This window comes from Ambystoma mexicanum, chromosome 2p, assembly GCF_040938575.1.
Source record: "Ambystoma mexicanum isolate Mex_15411 chromosome 2p, UKY_AmexF1_1, whole genome shotgun sequence".
NCBI lineage: Eukaryota > Metazoa > Chordata > Amphibia > Caudata > Ambystomatidae > Ambystoma > Ambystoma mexicanum.
Genome location: NC_090923.1, coordinates 665,498,193 through 665,513,121, shown reverse-complemented (window position 1 = coordinate 665,513,121; position 14,929 = coordinate 665,498,193). Strand labels below are relative to the sequence as shown.

The following is a 14,929-nucleotide window of genomic DNA, read 5'->3' as shown; positions in this document are numbered from 1 at the left end:
AGTGCGGCGGATTCAACAGGAATAATCCCTTTTACACCTGCATGAAAATCTCATGGAGGCGTCAAACGAATTGTCACAGACTAGGATCCCATTTCACTTTGTGCCTTAAGGTGTTCTAGTGAAATACTTTAAATAAACATACTTCAAAAGATAATATACATTTGATATCACGGCTGTTTTAACAAATTCTTGAAGTTATAAACACTAAACTGAATTTACTTTGCTTATTTCCCTGGCTGCAGAGATGGATGTGAAGGCATTGATCCTGGCCATGGCAGCCCTGACCGTTCTCACCACAGAGGCTTTCCCCAGGAAGCCACATGCAAAGTGCCGCATCTCCCAGTACAAGACCCTCCTCCCGTCCCAGCTCAGAGCCTTGCAGGAATTAAGGGACAAATACGTAAGTGGATCTACGAGTTAGCACACAAAGCCAGTCTGCCTGACTGTGGGGGCTTCGCCCACTTATACCTGCTCACAGTAGGACAGGAAGATCTGTACTATGAAATCCTTCTAAACACTGGACACTTCCAGTAACAAGCACCCTACCAAAAGCAGATTTAGCTGTCAGTCATTATGCTAGGGCCATTCGGCCATGTGATCTAGGAAGAGGGAAGGCAGCGCATGGCAGAGCAATCTGATCATTAAATAGACTACACACAGCTGGGATCACCTCAGAGGTCTCCAAAGGTCGCTCAGTCTCTGGTGTTTCTAGGGGTGTGGAGGACATGTCTAGGCATTACAGGACCCGCCAGGTGCAGGGAGATTCTACAGGCTTGGATACATCCTACAGGCCTGGGACAAGACTCCATGTGGTGGGAGTCACTAAAGTCCTTGTGAGTGAAGCTATCCTTAAAGCCGTAAGAGGTCGTCATATACAGGAAACCACATATGACATCCCTCAGGGAGAATCCAGTGCAGGCATCTCCTCCAATCCCAGCTCTGCTCTTAGCCGTGTGTCTGAAATTCTCTACAGGCTGCCGGAAAGTGCTCTGTCTAACATGTCTGCATTTTGTCCCAGGAGGAGACATTGCTGTCACAGATCCAGGGATGCTCTGAGAAGCTCCTGCAGCAGAGGCCGTCTGTGCTCCATTTTACGGTAAGGAAAACCTGGGGCTTCTGTGACCTGGGATCTCCAGACTTAAGTTGGATACTGGTTCCATTTATCTAATGATCAACACTATGAGTCCTTAGGCTCAAATCACCCTAACAATAGGTTTCTTCTCCGCTTAGAGAGATATGATCACCACTAGATCTCTGAAGGACTTTGATCCACTAATGTTCTTGATAAGTATTGAGATCTCACACTCTCATAGGCCCATCAATACCAGGCACTGACCTCCAAAGCCCATGTAAATGTGTCCTGAACACAGGTCTTCTCTGATTACCCGGGAATGTTATTGTGATCACAGCCTGGTTCCTCTCTCTCTAAGGTCCATGACAGGATCATCTTTGTTGAGCAGAAGGTGGCACTGGCTGTGCACGTCTTGAAGAACGTCAGCAATACAGAACTGTCCGAGTATGTGTCCAAACCACTGGAGATGCTGGTCGCCATCAGAGAGGACCTGAGACATTGTGTAAGTACATACCTGAGACTAACCATACACTGTGTGTGTTCTGATCAAGACATTGCCTACATTCTAACCACATGCACGCTGCACATATTGAACATTTGCATAGATGCTAACGACCAATCAGATTCCAAGAGAAGGAACCTGCACCCAAACCTTCCCTGTAGATGGTATGAGAGTGAGACTGATGCATTACTATGGCACACTCCACACAGAGGGACATCCAGCACCCCAGCAGTCAGAAGCACCAGAGTATCAGGCTGGGCTGAGACAGGACTGCTGAGGGAACAGGGATACAGTAGACAGCAAAGATCCATTAATCAGCTTTCTTCTCAAATTGTTTTTCAGACCAGCTCTAGAACACACGTGACCCGGCCCTCGTCTCGCCTGAACATGTGGCTACAGAAACTCAACAAAGAAAAACAGATGGTAAGAGAATGGCGATATGATACACATAATGAGCCAGAGGGGGTGTAATGAGGATAAGCATCAATGGTGGGGGGGTGTGGGGGGGGCAGAAAAGGCATCTGAGGTACAGAAAGAGATGGGGCAGAATGGGCTGAGTAATGAGCAGGAGGAAGGACGTCACAAGCATTTAGGAGGCCACTCTAAGTGTGTAACTTGCCCCTTGTGTCCCCTCCAGGAATCCCAGAAGTGCCTCCAGGAGACTGTGATCCTCAACCTCTTCCGGATGCTGAACGAGGACGTCAAGTGTGTCGCGTACATGGAGGAGTGTGACAAAATGCAGCAACGGCAGGCCCTGCCCACAGGCTTCACAGCAGCCAATCAGAGTCAAGAATGACAATGCAACTCTAGACCTTAACCTTCATGGCGTGCCTCCCCATTGGAACCGATGCATCCAATCAGCAGCCGTGACAAATATTACATCAAGAAACGTGTTCACAGACTGCAGCCGACCACTGAAGTCCTTTATCTCCAAGGCAGCCTCTAAATTATGATTTCCACCCCTTGCTGCTCTCAGGTGACTCATAAAGGATATGAGCTGTGAATGACTGGAGAGGTGGCTGCCCATCATTGCAGGTTAGGTATTGCTCCCTCCACTGCAATGCAAAGCCCTGCATTATGTATGCTCTGTGCAGAGGCACTTACATTCCTCTTGAGGGTCATAGGGTCAGTGGGGGCCTGTCCTATCATAGACTCTGGGATGCATGGTTATTCACAAGACAAAGTAGATGGCCAGTCATTACAGGGCACAAGTCACCCATACTCTGTACAAGTAGCGGTGGCAAGGGCTTGTGTGTGACAGGGCCTTATTTTCCCCTCCCACCTCAGAGTGTAAGGGTGGTGACTTCTATGAGCTATACCCCCAGAGAAGCACCCTGTTCGAATTGTACATGTCGTTGTGTCCAGAGCAAAATGTGTACTATGTGTTATTTATTGAAAATGGTTTTGCATTCCTAAACCAACAACCGTATGTATAGACTCCTTTGAAATGGGCCCTCCTTGTTTTATAATAATAGCTGTTTTTATATTTATTTAATTTTTGATAGCTATTTATTTATTTAATTGAATAATGTATTATTGTTTCTGACATAATCTTAGTCATGTGACAGTGATAGTTGTTTGATGAGTGGTGGAGAGTGCTTGATGAGTGGTGGAGAGAGTCCTTTTACGACTCGGGCCACATATTAATAATTGCACTAACTTTCTTCTTAGAATCAATGGAGAAAAAACTGTTAAAGGCAGAAGCTGACCTAGAAACATAAATGATAAAGCCATTTGACTTAGTCAAAGTCCTTGGTTCTAAGATATTGTTTTTGTCTAATCTGTCTTTATAACTTTGCTCCTAGGCCAAAATATGTGTCTTACCTTCCCTTTGGCACTCAATTGATGTGATGTATTTTTGTATCTCATGGTTGATTGGTCTATTCTCATTTTTTAAAAGTTTGTAACAAACCAATAAAAAAAATAAAAAAATAGTTGTTTGCAGTCCTTTGCGTCTCCTGTGAAGTCCTGGGTCTCATTGGACTGGAAAGAGGGACTCTGTGTGTCCAGGATCCAGGCTCAGTGACAGGGACTATGACAAGAAGATGGATGGACGATTACAAGCCCTTTGGCAAAAGATCTCAGAAAGTTCCCCTTCTCTGGCAAGGAGGGCACTGCATTTCGATTACTAATAATACAGGAGCATCCTTTATGAAAGTATTCTGTAGAGAATATCTTCTGAATGTATTTTATGAAGAACTATTGAAGTGTGGAAAGAAAGTGCAGGTCAGAACTGCTCTCCTGGAAAGATGTAAGACCTGACACTGGACACTCTTTCTTACTTCTGAAATCTCTTCTGTGTTCTTGTTTTTTTAACCTGCTCCACTTACTCCTACTTTATTCCCAATCGTATCCTTCTATTGTGCAATGGCAAATTGGATAAATCTCTGCTGTGTTTTATTAAAGATTATCTTGGCATTATTTTAGCATGTCACACGTTTGCCTTTTCATTCATACCTCTTTAAACTACACAAACATATGTGGCAAGACAATATGCAGCGCAGGAATGTGCTTGGGCTCTTAACATAGGAGGCCAAAAAAATATGTAAACGCTGCTTGAATTGTCTCTAACATGTGAAAAGAAGCCTAACTCAGATCACCCATGCATAATACATTCACTATCAGACCCAAAGACTATATTTTCTATGTCGTTTGGTATGTTAGATATTTCATAAAAGTTTTGTTTTAGAGCCAAATGTCCAATGAAGCAAATTCTGCACAGAGAAAGATACCACGCGTTATTCTCACATGTGCCTAACGTCTGATAAGTAAAGATAGAACAAAAACGAACATTCACATAGGCTATTTAAAATAATCACTACAAGTCAACGATTTCACACTATTATGGGAATACTATTATCCTTCTTGAATGCAGTTTGGAAAAGGAGTCAACCAAGAGACCATCATTTGTAAATTTTACATGATTTCAGTCTCTCTCTCGCCAACATCTTTCCACCCCGTCACATTGCTGGATGGCACCTCAAAGAGCTTTGCAGGGAAATTATTAAAATGGTTGGGGGTGGGTGACGGGGAAGACATTATTATCTGGGCTTTAGGATGGGTCTGAGCCTTGACACAATTGAGCAGAGTGTACATTTGCATCTCATCCTAGCGAAGGACGCCATTCTTCTGAACTCGCCTGTTTATGTGGCCTTTATGGGTCTGAGTTAAGCCTTTGACCATGTGGACAGGCACCTTCTCTGGACTGCTTTGGCAGAGATGGTTATCCAGAGTCACTGTAACAGGTGGTGACAGCCCTCCGCATTTGGTCAAGAGTATGTGTACGTTATGAACCAGGGGTGAGCTAAGTGAACAGATGGAGATGGTAAGTGGAGCACAAGCTGGTCAGATAGCACAGCGAGTAGAGCGCTCGCTTTGACATCTGTTTAGAGCCTGAGGATACAGGTTTGACTCCTGGAAGGGCCAAACTCAGCCTTTCATGCTTCCAAGGTCGATAATAAATGAGCACCACACAGCGTGGGTAAGCAGTGCTCAGATGCCTGAGGGTTTGTGGCACAGCATTAAAGGCAAAATAAAACATGGATGTGCACAGCACCCCTTCTTTTCAACCTCTATATTAACTTCGTTGCCTCGCATTTAGAAGCAACAGCTTAGGCTGTCCCCAGAATAAGGAATAATAGACTATCGCGCTTAAGCTATGCTGCGAGAACCCCAAGGTCACTGCAATGATTGGTGGATGAATGCACCCTCTACATGACATCTCGGAGATTAAAGGTCAATCTGACCAAATGCTGTGTCATGCATATCTCTAATTAGAAGCAGAGTTTGTTATTGGTTTTATTAGTGTGGCAAAGATTAGAAGTACTGATCATTTTGATTACACAAGTTAAGATGTAGATAAACAATTGATTGAAATGAAACAGGTAATAAGTGGCATTTTAACATTTGCCACAACAATGCAGCAATCTTCGGTGGAGCATACGTTATCAGTCTACTGATGTGAAGCTTTGCCTACTGGTGTCTATGGAGGCACGCTCTGGGGTTATGGGAATGCGCCTCCTCTGCATATTGCTGAGAATTCATTCCTCACTCAGTTATTGGCTGTTCACCCTCTACCACGGTGTATGTTATCCATTTAGAACCTGCCTTCACTTATTCCTCAATCAGTTTATCTGAAGACCGATGTAATCTTTGTATTCACCAACGACAAAGGCACATGGAATCCTAAATGGATTGATAACTGATGTGATGTTATTGACATAGATACAAACAGAATAGGGTGTTTGGTGCACATTAGGTCCTGTTGGAAGACCTTGGGGATGCGGGTGTGCTATGAATATCCAGAGAGCATTAAGGGTTTTACCACCTCCTTTCCCCTATTGGGCAACGTGCAGAACATCTTTCTATGGTCCCAATCTATGGACATATAATGTGCATGTCCTCCCACTGAAAGATGCGACTCACAGCTAGAAGCTGGCGGTGCATGTTGCATTTGAGGGGATAGAGAAACATTGATTCATTTCATTTTGCTTTGCACCCTCAATACAGATATTAGGAAGCCATTACACGCTGGAGCATTGAGGACCGTCTTACGAAATGCAGGCCTGCTTTTGTGCTATTATTTAAATTCGACAGAGGTGAAAGTTATCCAGGCATTCGCAGGATATTAAATGAGGGCATGGGCTAAGAGGCTCAAACTTATGACAGAAATGTTATTGATAACAAATGACAAGAGAGTCCAGGCAATCAGTTATTAGGGTAATCGAAAAAAGGATGAGGATCCTTTTATTAGTATTGTCTGTTTTTATTGTATGTAACATTGGTACATCTGGGTTCTTATTTCTTTATTGATATTGTGTAATTAGAGTTTTTTGCTTCATATTAATTATTAACACATGGGTTTACCTTTCCTTTTATGTTTTCATGTTCTGAATAATTTTATGATTGTGTGGATATAGAATAATGATTTCCGTTTAGATGCAATCATTTGTTTTTGTTCCCATCTATAAACATATAATACTTGCCATTAAAGTGAATAGTTTAACTCATTAGGTGCAGTATCCTTGTGCATTATTGCTAATATACCATAGACTGCAGAACTATGACATAGAGGGTCATCAACAGGTATCATCAGTTTCCTAGTCATAACGTTAGACCTGTGTCTGATGTGGATTCCATTTCAATTTGCACATCAACTTAGGATGAACTGTACCTGTGAATGATCATGGAGAGCATCCCTATGAAAAATCTACTTCTGGGGCACCAGTGGGCCAGGGATAAATATTGGTTTCTAAACCATCAGCCCCACACCTCTAGTACACCAGAAGGGATCCGAACAGATTGGAAACACAAGCAAATATAAACCTCCTTTGACCAAATTTGGTAACGTGGATGGGAGGTGTTAGGGTACATTGCAGTATTGTTTGGTGAGCCTGTTCCGGTATGTTGTGGTATTTTGGGGAGACCCAAATATATTGTTTACCTGATATTATTTTTATATCGGGATCATAAACTGGAAGCCGAAATCGGACCTGGAGCGCCCTAAATCACAATTTCATTATCATGTAGTATTTTATCTACAATACCACTTTGGTTTTAACCCAGAATATACTTACCAGGGTACCTGGAAAAAGTGATCCATGTAACCAGCCCCTTTAATTTACCCAATTCACAGTGACCAGTTCTGTTTTGTATTTTACCACACGCAGTAAAACAAAAATACCACATGCTTCACATCTGTCTGTATACTATCTCAAGGAACTAGCACACATGATAAACAGACCAAGGCTGACTTACTTTTCCTTTTTTTAATAAGTAGAATGTATGCAACGTATTAAAACGTGTAATGCACTGGATTATTCTCATGACATCGCCTGTGACTCAAAAGAAAACATTAAAAAAATGGATACATTTCACTTGTAAAGTTTCCCCATGTAAAGGCTTTTTCTGTACAATAGACTTCCAACACTCTTCTTTGCGAGAGATGGCCAGAACACTTCTATAACAGACCTTGAAATTCATCACTAATCTTGGCAGCTCATAAACCGTCTATTACATGTGAAGATTGTTACATGAGTGGCAAAAAACACATGACAAATAGCTGTCTACGTTTAAGAATGTGAATGCACTTTTCTAAGCTGCGACTGTCTGAAAAATGCGAGTCTGTCAAATGCTTTGAGTAGCACCTGAAAATTAACTACTCACCTTTGTTTACTTAGCTAAAATCCTTCAGACTGTAATTGCCTGAAAAATATTATTGTGAGAAAAAAAAACATTCATTCACCTCACACCTCACTTTACTGGGATCTCACCTAAAGTACACAGAGGTCTGTGCTCTCTGACTGCAATGCTAGGACTTTTCTCTCCACGCAGCCTGTGAGTATTTCTCTTCCCCGTCCACTTGGACAGAGGCCACACAGAAAGTTTCCTTATCTGCTAACTCCCCTCTCTGCATAAATGAACTCAGCCAAGTCTTCTGAGCCAGCCTGCCTGCCAGCGAACGCAGCACACTCCGACCCAGAGCCAGAGGGCAGGAGAGTGACAGAGTGACACCTCCCTCTAATATACTGCTCTTATTAAATGATTTCTCTGTGATCTGCCCAAAAATGTATGTGGGCCTACATAAAGTGTCAGAATATGCCTGTCTCTGACAATGATGTCATATGCCAATAAAAAACCACCTCCTTTGTCAAGCCTCCAGAGGATTCCAAAGAGCACGTGTTTAGCCTGTCACCTCTGCACAGAGATTCAGGCAGCAAACGGATATTAAAAAGATACATATCTCTGCATTTGTTTCCTGCAGAGCGAACATGAACAATGGGCTACTTTGAGCAATGTGGCTCTTCACATTCCACATCTCCAACTTGTCATGTCTTCCACAGAATATGTTTAATTCTTCATGTTTATCCAATTTTTCCAAGCACATTGCTCAGCTTGCACTGGTAGCATTTCATAAAATGAGCCTGTGCCATACTTCTGCACCAACATTCTGCACCACAGGCTATGGACTGAACCACATTAAATATTAGTAAAGGGATAGGTTAATGGGTTAGGGGTGTTAGGAGAATTAGTAAATGTTTGTTTTATATTTCATTGCACTCAGTCCATATCACTGTCATGTGGTGCCAAATTCAAACCCTGCTTTTAGCTGGCATGTCCTCTGGGCATTCACAATACTGACTTAGAACAGATCCAGCCCAGAGTCTCACACCTAAACTTCACCCTCCTTGTTGACAAATGGGATCAGTTTTCATTTTTGTTGAAATTCAGAGCCTCAGATAAAATGTAGACCTTCCTTTAACCTACAAACTACCCCCTTTTGTTTATGCTGGTGACCTGACTGACGAGTCACTGCAGAAACTAAGTTTTAGTTATATACACATGTGTGATCCTGGCAAAATAAAAAAAGTCACACTTTAATTTCAGACTGTTATGCAGAAAATCAACCATGCATTCTTATAACATTAAACAGCATGCAATTGGTAACCAAAAAGCCTTCATATATTACATATCTTTGCACGTACATATTTTTGGAGATTTAGATTTTGTTTTTTAATCTTTTTTTGTTCTTTCTGTTTAATTTGGAGCCTCCTTTTTGCTACAAACGTCCGACTTATCTTCAAAATTTGGTGGATCGTTGGTTAGTTGCAACAAAGTGAAAATACAATTATTTCCCAATGATAAAAGGGACCTGTCCAGTCAAGTGTGGGTAAAAATATCTACTTTATTATTATATCAACAGGCAGTTCTAGCAGAGTACAAAATACAACCCACCCCGTACAGGAATGCAGTGGACAGACATTTTCAAAGAAGGAAAAGGGATGCACTCTGGATACTGACAGGAGGGTAGTCAGTATTGTAAATAATCCCAATAGTTCAAGGATACTTGGTTTCAACACAAAGGGGGCAATGGGTCGTAAAATGTCACTGGTGCTCAACAGGGTCGAGTCGGTTTCAGGGCGCTTTGCAGCTTCTGCAACAGAGTTCAAGATGGAAGACAGCTGCGGGTATCAGACGGCAGGCAGTTCGGCGAGCGAAGCTACAGGCCTATTTTGCCCTCAAGGTTGAAAGAGCCCTTAATCAACCTAAGGCCCTTTTCCAGCTTGTTCAGTCCCTTTCTTCCCCTGCGATGACTAGCACGTAGGTAACTCCTTCTCAAGCTTTATGTGACTCCTTGTCGTCCTTCTTTGTGTCTAAGATCGCCGCTATTCGTGATAATATTAACAGCGATGCAGCATGCCCTCCAGTCGCTAAAACATCGACTGAGCCTGCTTGCGAAGATAGGACATTGTCCTCATTCCCCATTTTCCTAGAATCGGATATTCTTGCTGCCATTCTAGGGGTGAAATCAGGGATCTACTTGATTTTTCCGTCGTGGAAAAGTCAGCGGCGGAAAGGTTTGCATGAGAAATGTACGCACCACAAAAGGTTCGTACATTTCCAATGTAAACATAATTTAAAAAACCCTACAAAACCCACACCCCCACCCACACTCAAAACACACCCACAACACACCCCCACCCACACCCCCATGCACACCCCCAACACACCCCCACGCACACCCTACTTACCTTTTAAAACACTCTGTGTCCCAGCTGCGCCAGTTCACTTTCACTTCACTTTTTTTTATTTTTGTTGGGGCAGCTGCAGGGGTTTCCCCCCACAATCCCCGCTCACTATACTGTACAGTGTAGTGAGCGGGGTGTTGCGGGGGACAGCCCTGCAGCACCCATTTTAGTTATTATTATTTGTTTTTTGCAGGTGTGCTGCAGGGGTGTTCCCCGCAACATCCACTCACCATACTGTATAGTATGGTGAGCGGGGTGTTGTGGGGGACACCCCCGCAGTGTTTGTTTTTAAATGCATGCCACCAAAGGTTCAAAATCGGCATCTCCTATTTACCCTATTCCACTGGCGCTGCTCAAGGAAGACTCGAGGGCTATTATCTCTCAGATTACTGCAGCCGTAAATGCCTCCTTTAGGGAGGGTGTGATCCCATCCATACTTAAACACGCCCTTCTGATCCCTTTATTAAAAAAAAAAACACTTGATCCAGAGGTATTAGCAAACTATCATCCCATTTCTTTACTTCCTTTCCTTAGGAAATTGTGGGGAGCCCTGGTCTCCCCTCTGCTTTCCACTTTCTTGGAATCTACGTCTTACTTTGATTTATTTCAGTCTGGGTCCCGGCCTGGTAGAGGAACTGAATCAGTCCTGAACTCTGTGCTCGACGACCTGGCTCGCTTGGTGGACCAGGGGGGTGTCCGCGCAGTTCTTCTTTTAGATCTGTCGGCTGCGTTCGACACTGTTGACCGTCCCACCCTGATCACCCGGCTTTCTACTGCCAGGCTGTCTGGCAAAGTCCTGGACGGGTTCATCTCCTTTCTGGCCGACCGCTCACAAACAGTTTCACTCCCTCCTTTTCACTCCAGCCCAATCTTATTATCCTGTGGTGTCCTGCAGGGGTCTGCCCTCTCCCCGATCGTATTCCACTTGTATATTAGGCATCTTCTGGCTCTCATTCACTACCATGGCTTCCGCTATTATTCCTATGCCAATGACACCCACATTTTGGTCTGTCTTGACCTTAATCATACCAATACGGCCAGTTGGTTTAGGTTGTGTCTTCAGGAGGTCGGGGAATGGATGTCATCTAATTGGCTCAAATTAAATGGTAGCAAGACGGAGGTATTGGTGGTTGGTACCATCTAGCCTCTTCTTTATTGGACCAGTGATTGCTGGCTGGCCTCCCTTGGCCCTCTCCCGGTCCCTGTGGCATCCGTAAAGAACTTGGGGTTGTTATTTCCTCCTCTCTTGCGATGGACGCCCAGGTAGCCGTAGTATGTAAGAGTGGACATTTTAAGTTGCACATACTCAGGAAAGTCCTCCCTTTTGTGCCGGAAAAATGTCATGCTCCGATTGTGGCAGCACTCGTCTTGAGTGGTCTAGACTACTGCAACTCACTTTATCTTGCCCAGCCCCGCTATGTGATTCATCGGTTACAGTTACTGCAGAATGCTGGTGTCAGAGTTATCCTTCGGGTCTCCCCACTGGAGCCAACATTACCCCTCTGCTGAGGCAGCTCCACTGGCTTTCGGTGGACAAGAGGATATTGTTCAAATCCTTGTGCATGGTACATCAGGCTTTTAATGGCCTTGGGCCGGAATATATCCAAGAAAAGTTCCCCCATTAGGTACCAACACGGTGCATCTGCTCACACTCTAATTTTCTGGTCTGGTTTTAGACTGACCCGTACCGGCAGCCGTGCCTTTTCGGCGGCTGTTGCCAAGGCCTAGAATGCTACTCCCCTGGCTTTGCGGATGACAACTGATCACCTCGACTCTCGACGTATGCTCAAAACATTTGTGTTTTAATTTGTTACCTGGTAGCTCTGTACTCATCCTAGCACCAGGGTGCCTTCAGGTGTTTGTGCGCTCTATATATATGTCTAACATAACATAACATACCAGGCTGGCCTACATGGCGGCTCGGGGTCAGGAATCCTTGTCTCAGTGTTGGTTGGTGGTTCTGAAGCACTGGTTGAGGCATCTCAGATGGCTTTAGCGACTGAGGTGTAACAAAAGTCAGCAGTGCTGTCGGTTGAAGCTACAGGGGCTCGACTGGCTCAAAAATGTCCTTTAAGGCAGGCATCGGTAGATGCTTGTCGATGCACTCCTCCTTGATTCTTACCAGGGTTCCTGTTGTCCTTTATGGTGGACAGCCCAAAGCTGAGAAAAGTGCTGCAGGCAGATGCCTTGTCCTTGGTTTGGTTCAGAGACTCTCTGGCACTTCCCACCTAGGAAGCTTGCTGCAGAGCATAGCAGGACACGCTGTGTTTTGGCTCGGTACTGGTTCTGGAGCTACTGGAGGGCCCTCTGGATTTGGTATCTCCCTCTGTTCCCTGGGAGATGTTTAGCGGAGGGATCTCGCTTCGCTCTTGGAGGTACTGTCTTTCCTTCATTGGTCATAACCAGAGTGCTTTGCAACAGAAAAGGTAAATGGGTAAAAACATGCAATACTAAGTCCTACCCATCCTCCTGTCTGTTGTGGATCAAAACGTACCTCTGGCTAATGGAGCCCCTCATGGTTCCTGATTAAAGCAGCAGGTCTCCCTTGAAGCTTCAGTGAGGCCAGACTGTCTGGCTCCATCAAACCACATACTCGTACCTTCTGAATGGGGTCCCACCAACAATCCGCTGTATTTGTGAGGTCATAACCAGAGTGCTTTGCAACAGAAAAGGTAAAGGGGTGAAAACATGCAATACTAAGTCCTACCCAGCTTCTTGTCTTTTGTGGATCAAAACGTCCCTCTGGCTAATGGAGCTCCCTGGGGTTCCTGATTAAAGCAGCAGGTCTCCCTTGAAGCTTCAGTGAGGCCAGACTTTCTGGCTCCGTCAGACCACATACTCGTGCCTTCTGAATGGGTCACACTGCGGGGATGACTACTGAAAACACGCAGTCCCAGAAATGGCATTTCACTGTCAATCAATACTTAGGGAAGAAGCTGGCATCAGGTTGCGACAGTTGCATTTGAAAGGTTGTTGGGGTGTCCTGTCTCCTTTGTTAACCTCTGCAGGCAGACCACATGTGGGCCTGTTTGAATTAAACTCTGATTAGTATGCAGATGCTGCCACCAGTTACCGGGCTCAACAAAAGTACAGAGTGGATCCATGGAGCCTTTGTTAGTTTATTAGGCTGGATATGGCAGGGGGAAGGTTTGGCCCTCCCTCTTCTGGAGATGCATCCTGTACTCCACCTGTCAGATCCGAACTAAATATAACAGGCGGTGACTGTGCTTGTAGGCTGTGTGACCCCAAAGTACACTGGTCTAAGCGTATTTCATGCAGTGAGCATATAAATATATGTGTGTGGATTAGCCCCACACATTTTCCGAGGTTGATTTAGCATCATTCAATTTCATTTAAAATTTCCCAAAAAGCCCAGGTGAGCACACACCCACCGTGCGGATGGATGAATTACTCACAGTCCCCCACATCTGATAAAGCTTTCTATGAAGTATAACACCCAAAAGAAATAGTGGGCCTCATTATGAGTCTGACGGCACAGTACAAAATGGTGCCCAAAGGCCTTCCAATTCTGCGTTTACAGATACGGTTGTGGTAAAACCTCCAGCACTTGATTGCAGACTTCTCCTCAGCATTACAACCCACAAATGGAGGATTTACCGTGGGTTGAATTAATGGTTATTAACACCACCACTCTGCCGCTCACAACATGACCGTTTTATCACCACACTGAGTTTGGTGGTAATTCCACATAAAATATTGCCATATTCATAATGAGGCATTTTGCCTCCATCTTGCAATGGGGAACATTTAATTCAAAATAATAACTTTTAGTATCTCACTGTTATTCAAGGCATCACTGCTGCATTTCGCTACTGTGCCAGATAGCGTGAATACGTCATGGTAAAGTGCACGGTTATGGGCGATATACACAAGTTGATACCTATAGCTCAGAACAAGAAAGTGTGCTCATTTTGTGGAACACTTTGGAGAACTGACTCAAAGTTCAAACGAATAGGGTTATAGAGATTAAAAATGGAATGGCAGAATTATATCAGACAGTGTCACTGTCTTAGAGAAATTAATGAATCTACCCACATACATGTTAGCAATCTTAAATGCAGGTGTTATTTGCCACAATGGTATTAAGAGTGATAGGATAGTGTGTTTTTACTGGCATCGCTAGCATGCTTTCCAATGATAATGAACAATTTGGTCAAATCAATTATTCAAGAAACATATATGTGCAGTGTAAGTACAGTTTAAGCAATAAAAGATTATTACATATCTAATCTTGTTACTGGTTTGATGAAGTGATGTTGGTGTGCAGCCGTAAGGCCACCATGAGAACGTTTTAGAAACTGAACATTTCTTTTGTTTTATTTACAAAAATCAATACCATAATATGCAATTAAAAAACTCAATCAATACAATGATACCATATTTTGTAAAAACATCGTAGAAAAAAAACGTATAGGCAAATAAGCAAATACTTAGAACATTTCAATGTATTACTGCTTCATGATGACTGCAATGTAGAACATTGACCATATCTGTGTTCCCTTCATCACTGAAACCCATTATAGTCGAGGTAGTAGTTTATTTATCGCACTTCCACATATCACTATCAATATTGCAATTAATGTTGTAACCAAAGCCCTTGAGAAATTGGAAGACTGCTACTAAAAATCCAGATATTCTTGCAAACAAACATCTGAAAACCTGCCAGCAAAATAGCAAACATGCAAACATAACTACAACAGAATTAAAAAATCATAGTGAAAGAAGCCAACAGTTATGGAACTATTATATTTTGAAAAAGGACAATTACCTACTAGAAGCACATCAACATTGAAGTATAAGAAGTAT

General features: G+C 43.5%; 1 protein-coding gene across 1 annotated transcript; it reads left to right on the top strand.

Moving 5' to 3' along the window:
* The first annotated feature begins 244 nt into the window (after positions 1 to 244).
* On the top strand, positions 245 to 2,370 carry LOC138567770 (interferon lambda-3-like). The gene is made up of 5 exons (XM_069646261.1): positions 245 to 400; positions 1,019 to 1,096; positions 1,431 to 1,574; positions 1,917 to 1,997; positions 2,212 to 2,370. Exons 1-5 carry the CDS (start codon positions 245 to 247, stop codon positions 2,368 to 2,370), a joined length of 618 nt encoding a protein of 205 aa, XP_069502362.1.
* Positions 2,371 to 14,929: the final 12,559 nt, after the last annotated feature.

What these genes read in the sequence shown, in the direction of transcription:
- LOC138567770 (XM_069646261.1), top strand. Translation starts at nt 245, where the DNA reads ATGGATGTGAAGGCATTGATCCTGGCCATGGCAGCCCTGACCGTTCTC. An exon ending in CGTCTGTGCTCCATTTTACG is followed by an intron (nt 1,097 to 1,430) that starts GTAAGGAAAACC and finishes TCTCTCTCTAAG; the next exon opens with GTCCATGACAGGATCATCTT. An exon ending in GAGAGGACCTGAGACATTGT is followed by an intron (nt 1,575 to 1,916) that starts GTAAGTACATAC and finishes ATTGTTTTTCAG; the next exon opens with ACCAGCTCTAGAACACACGT.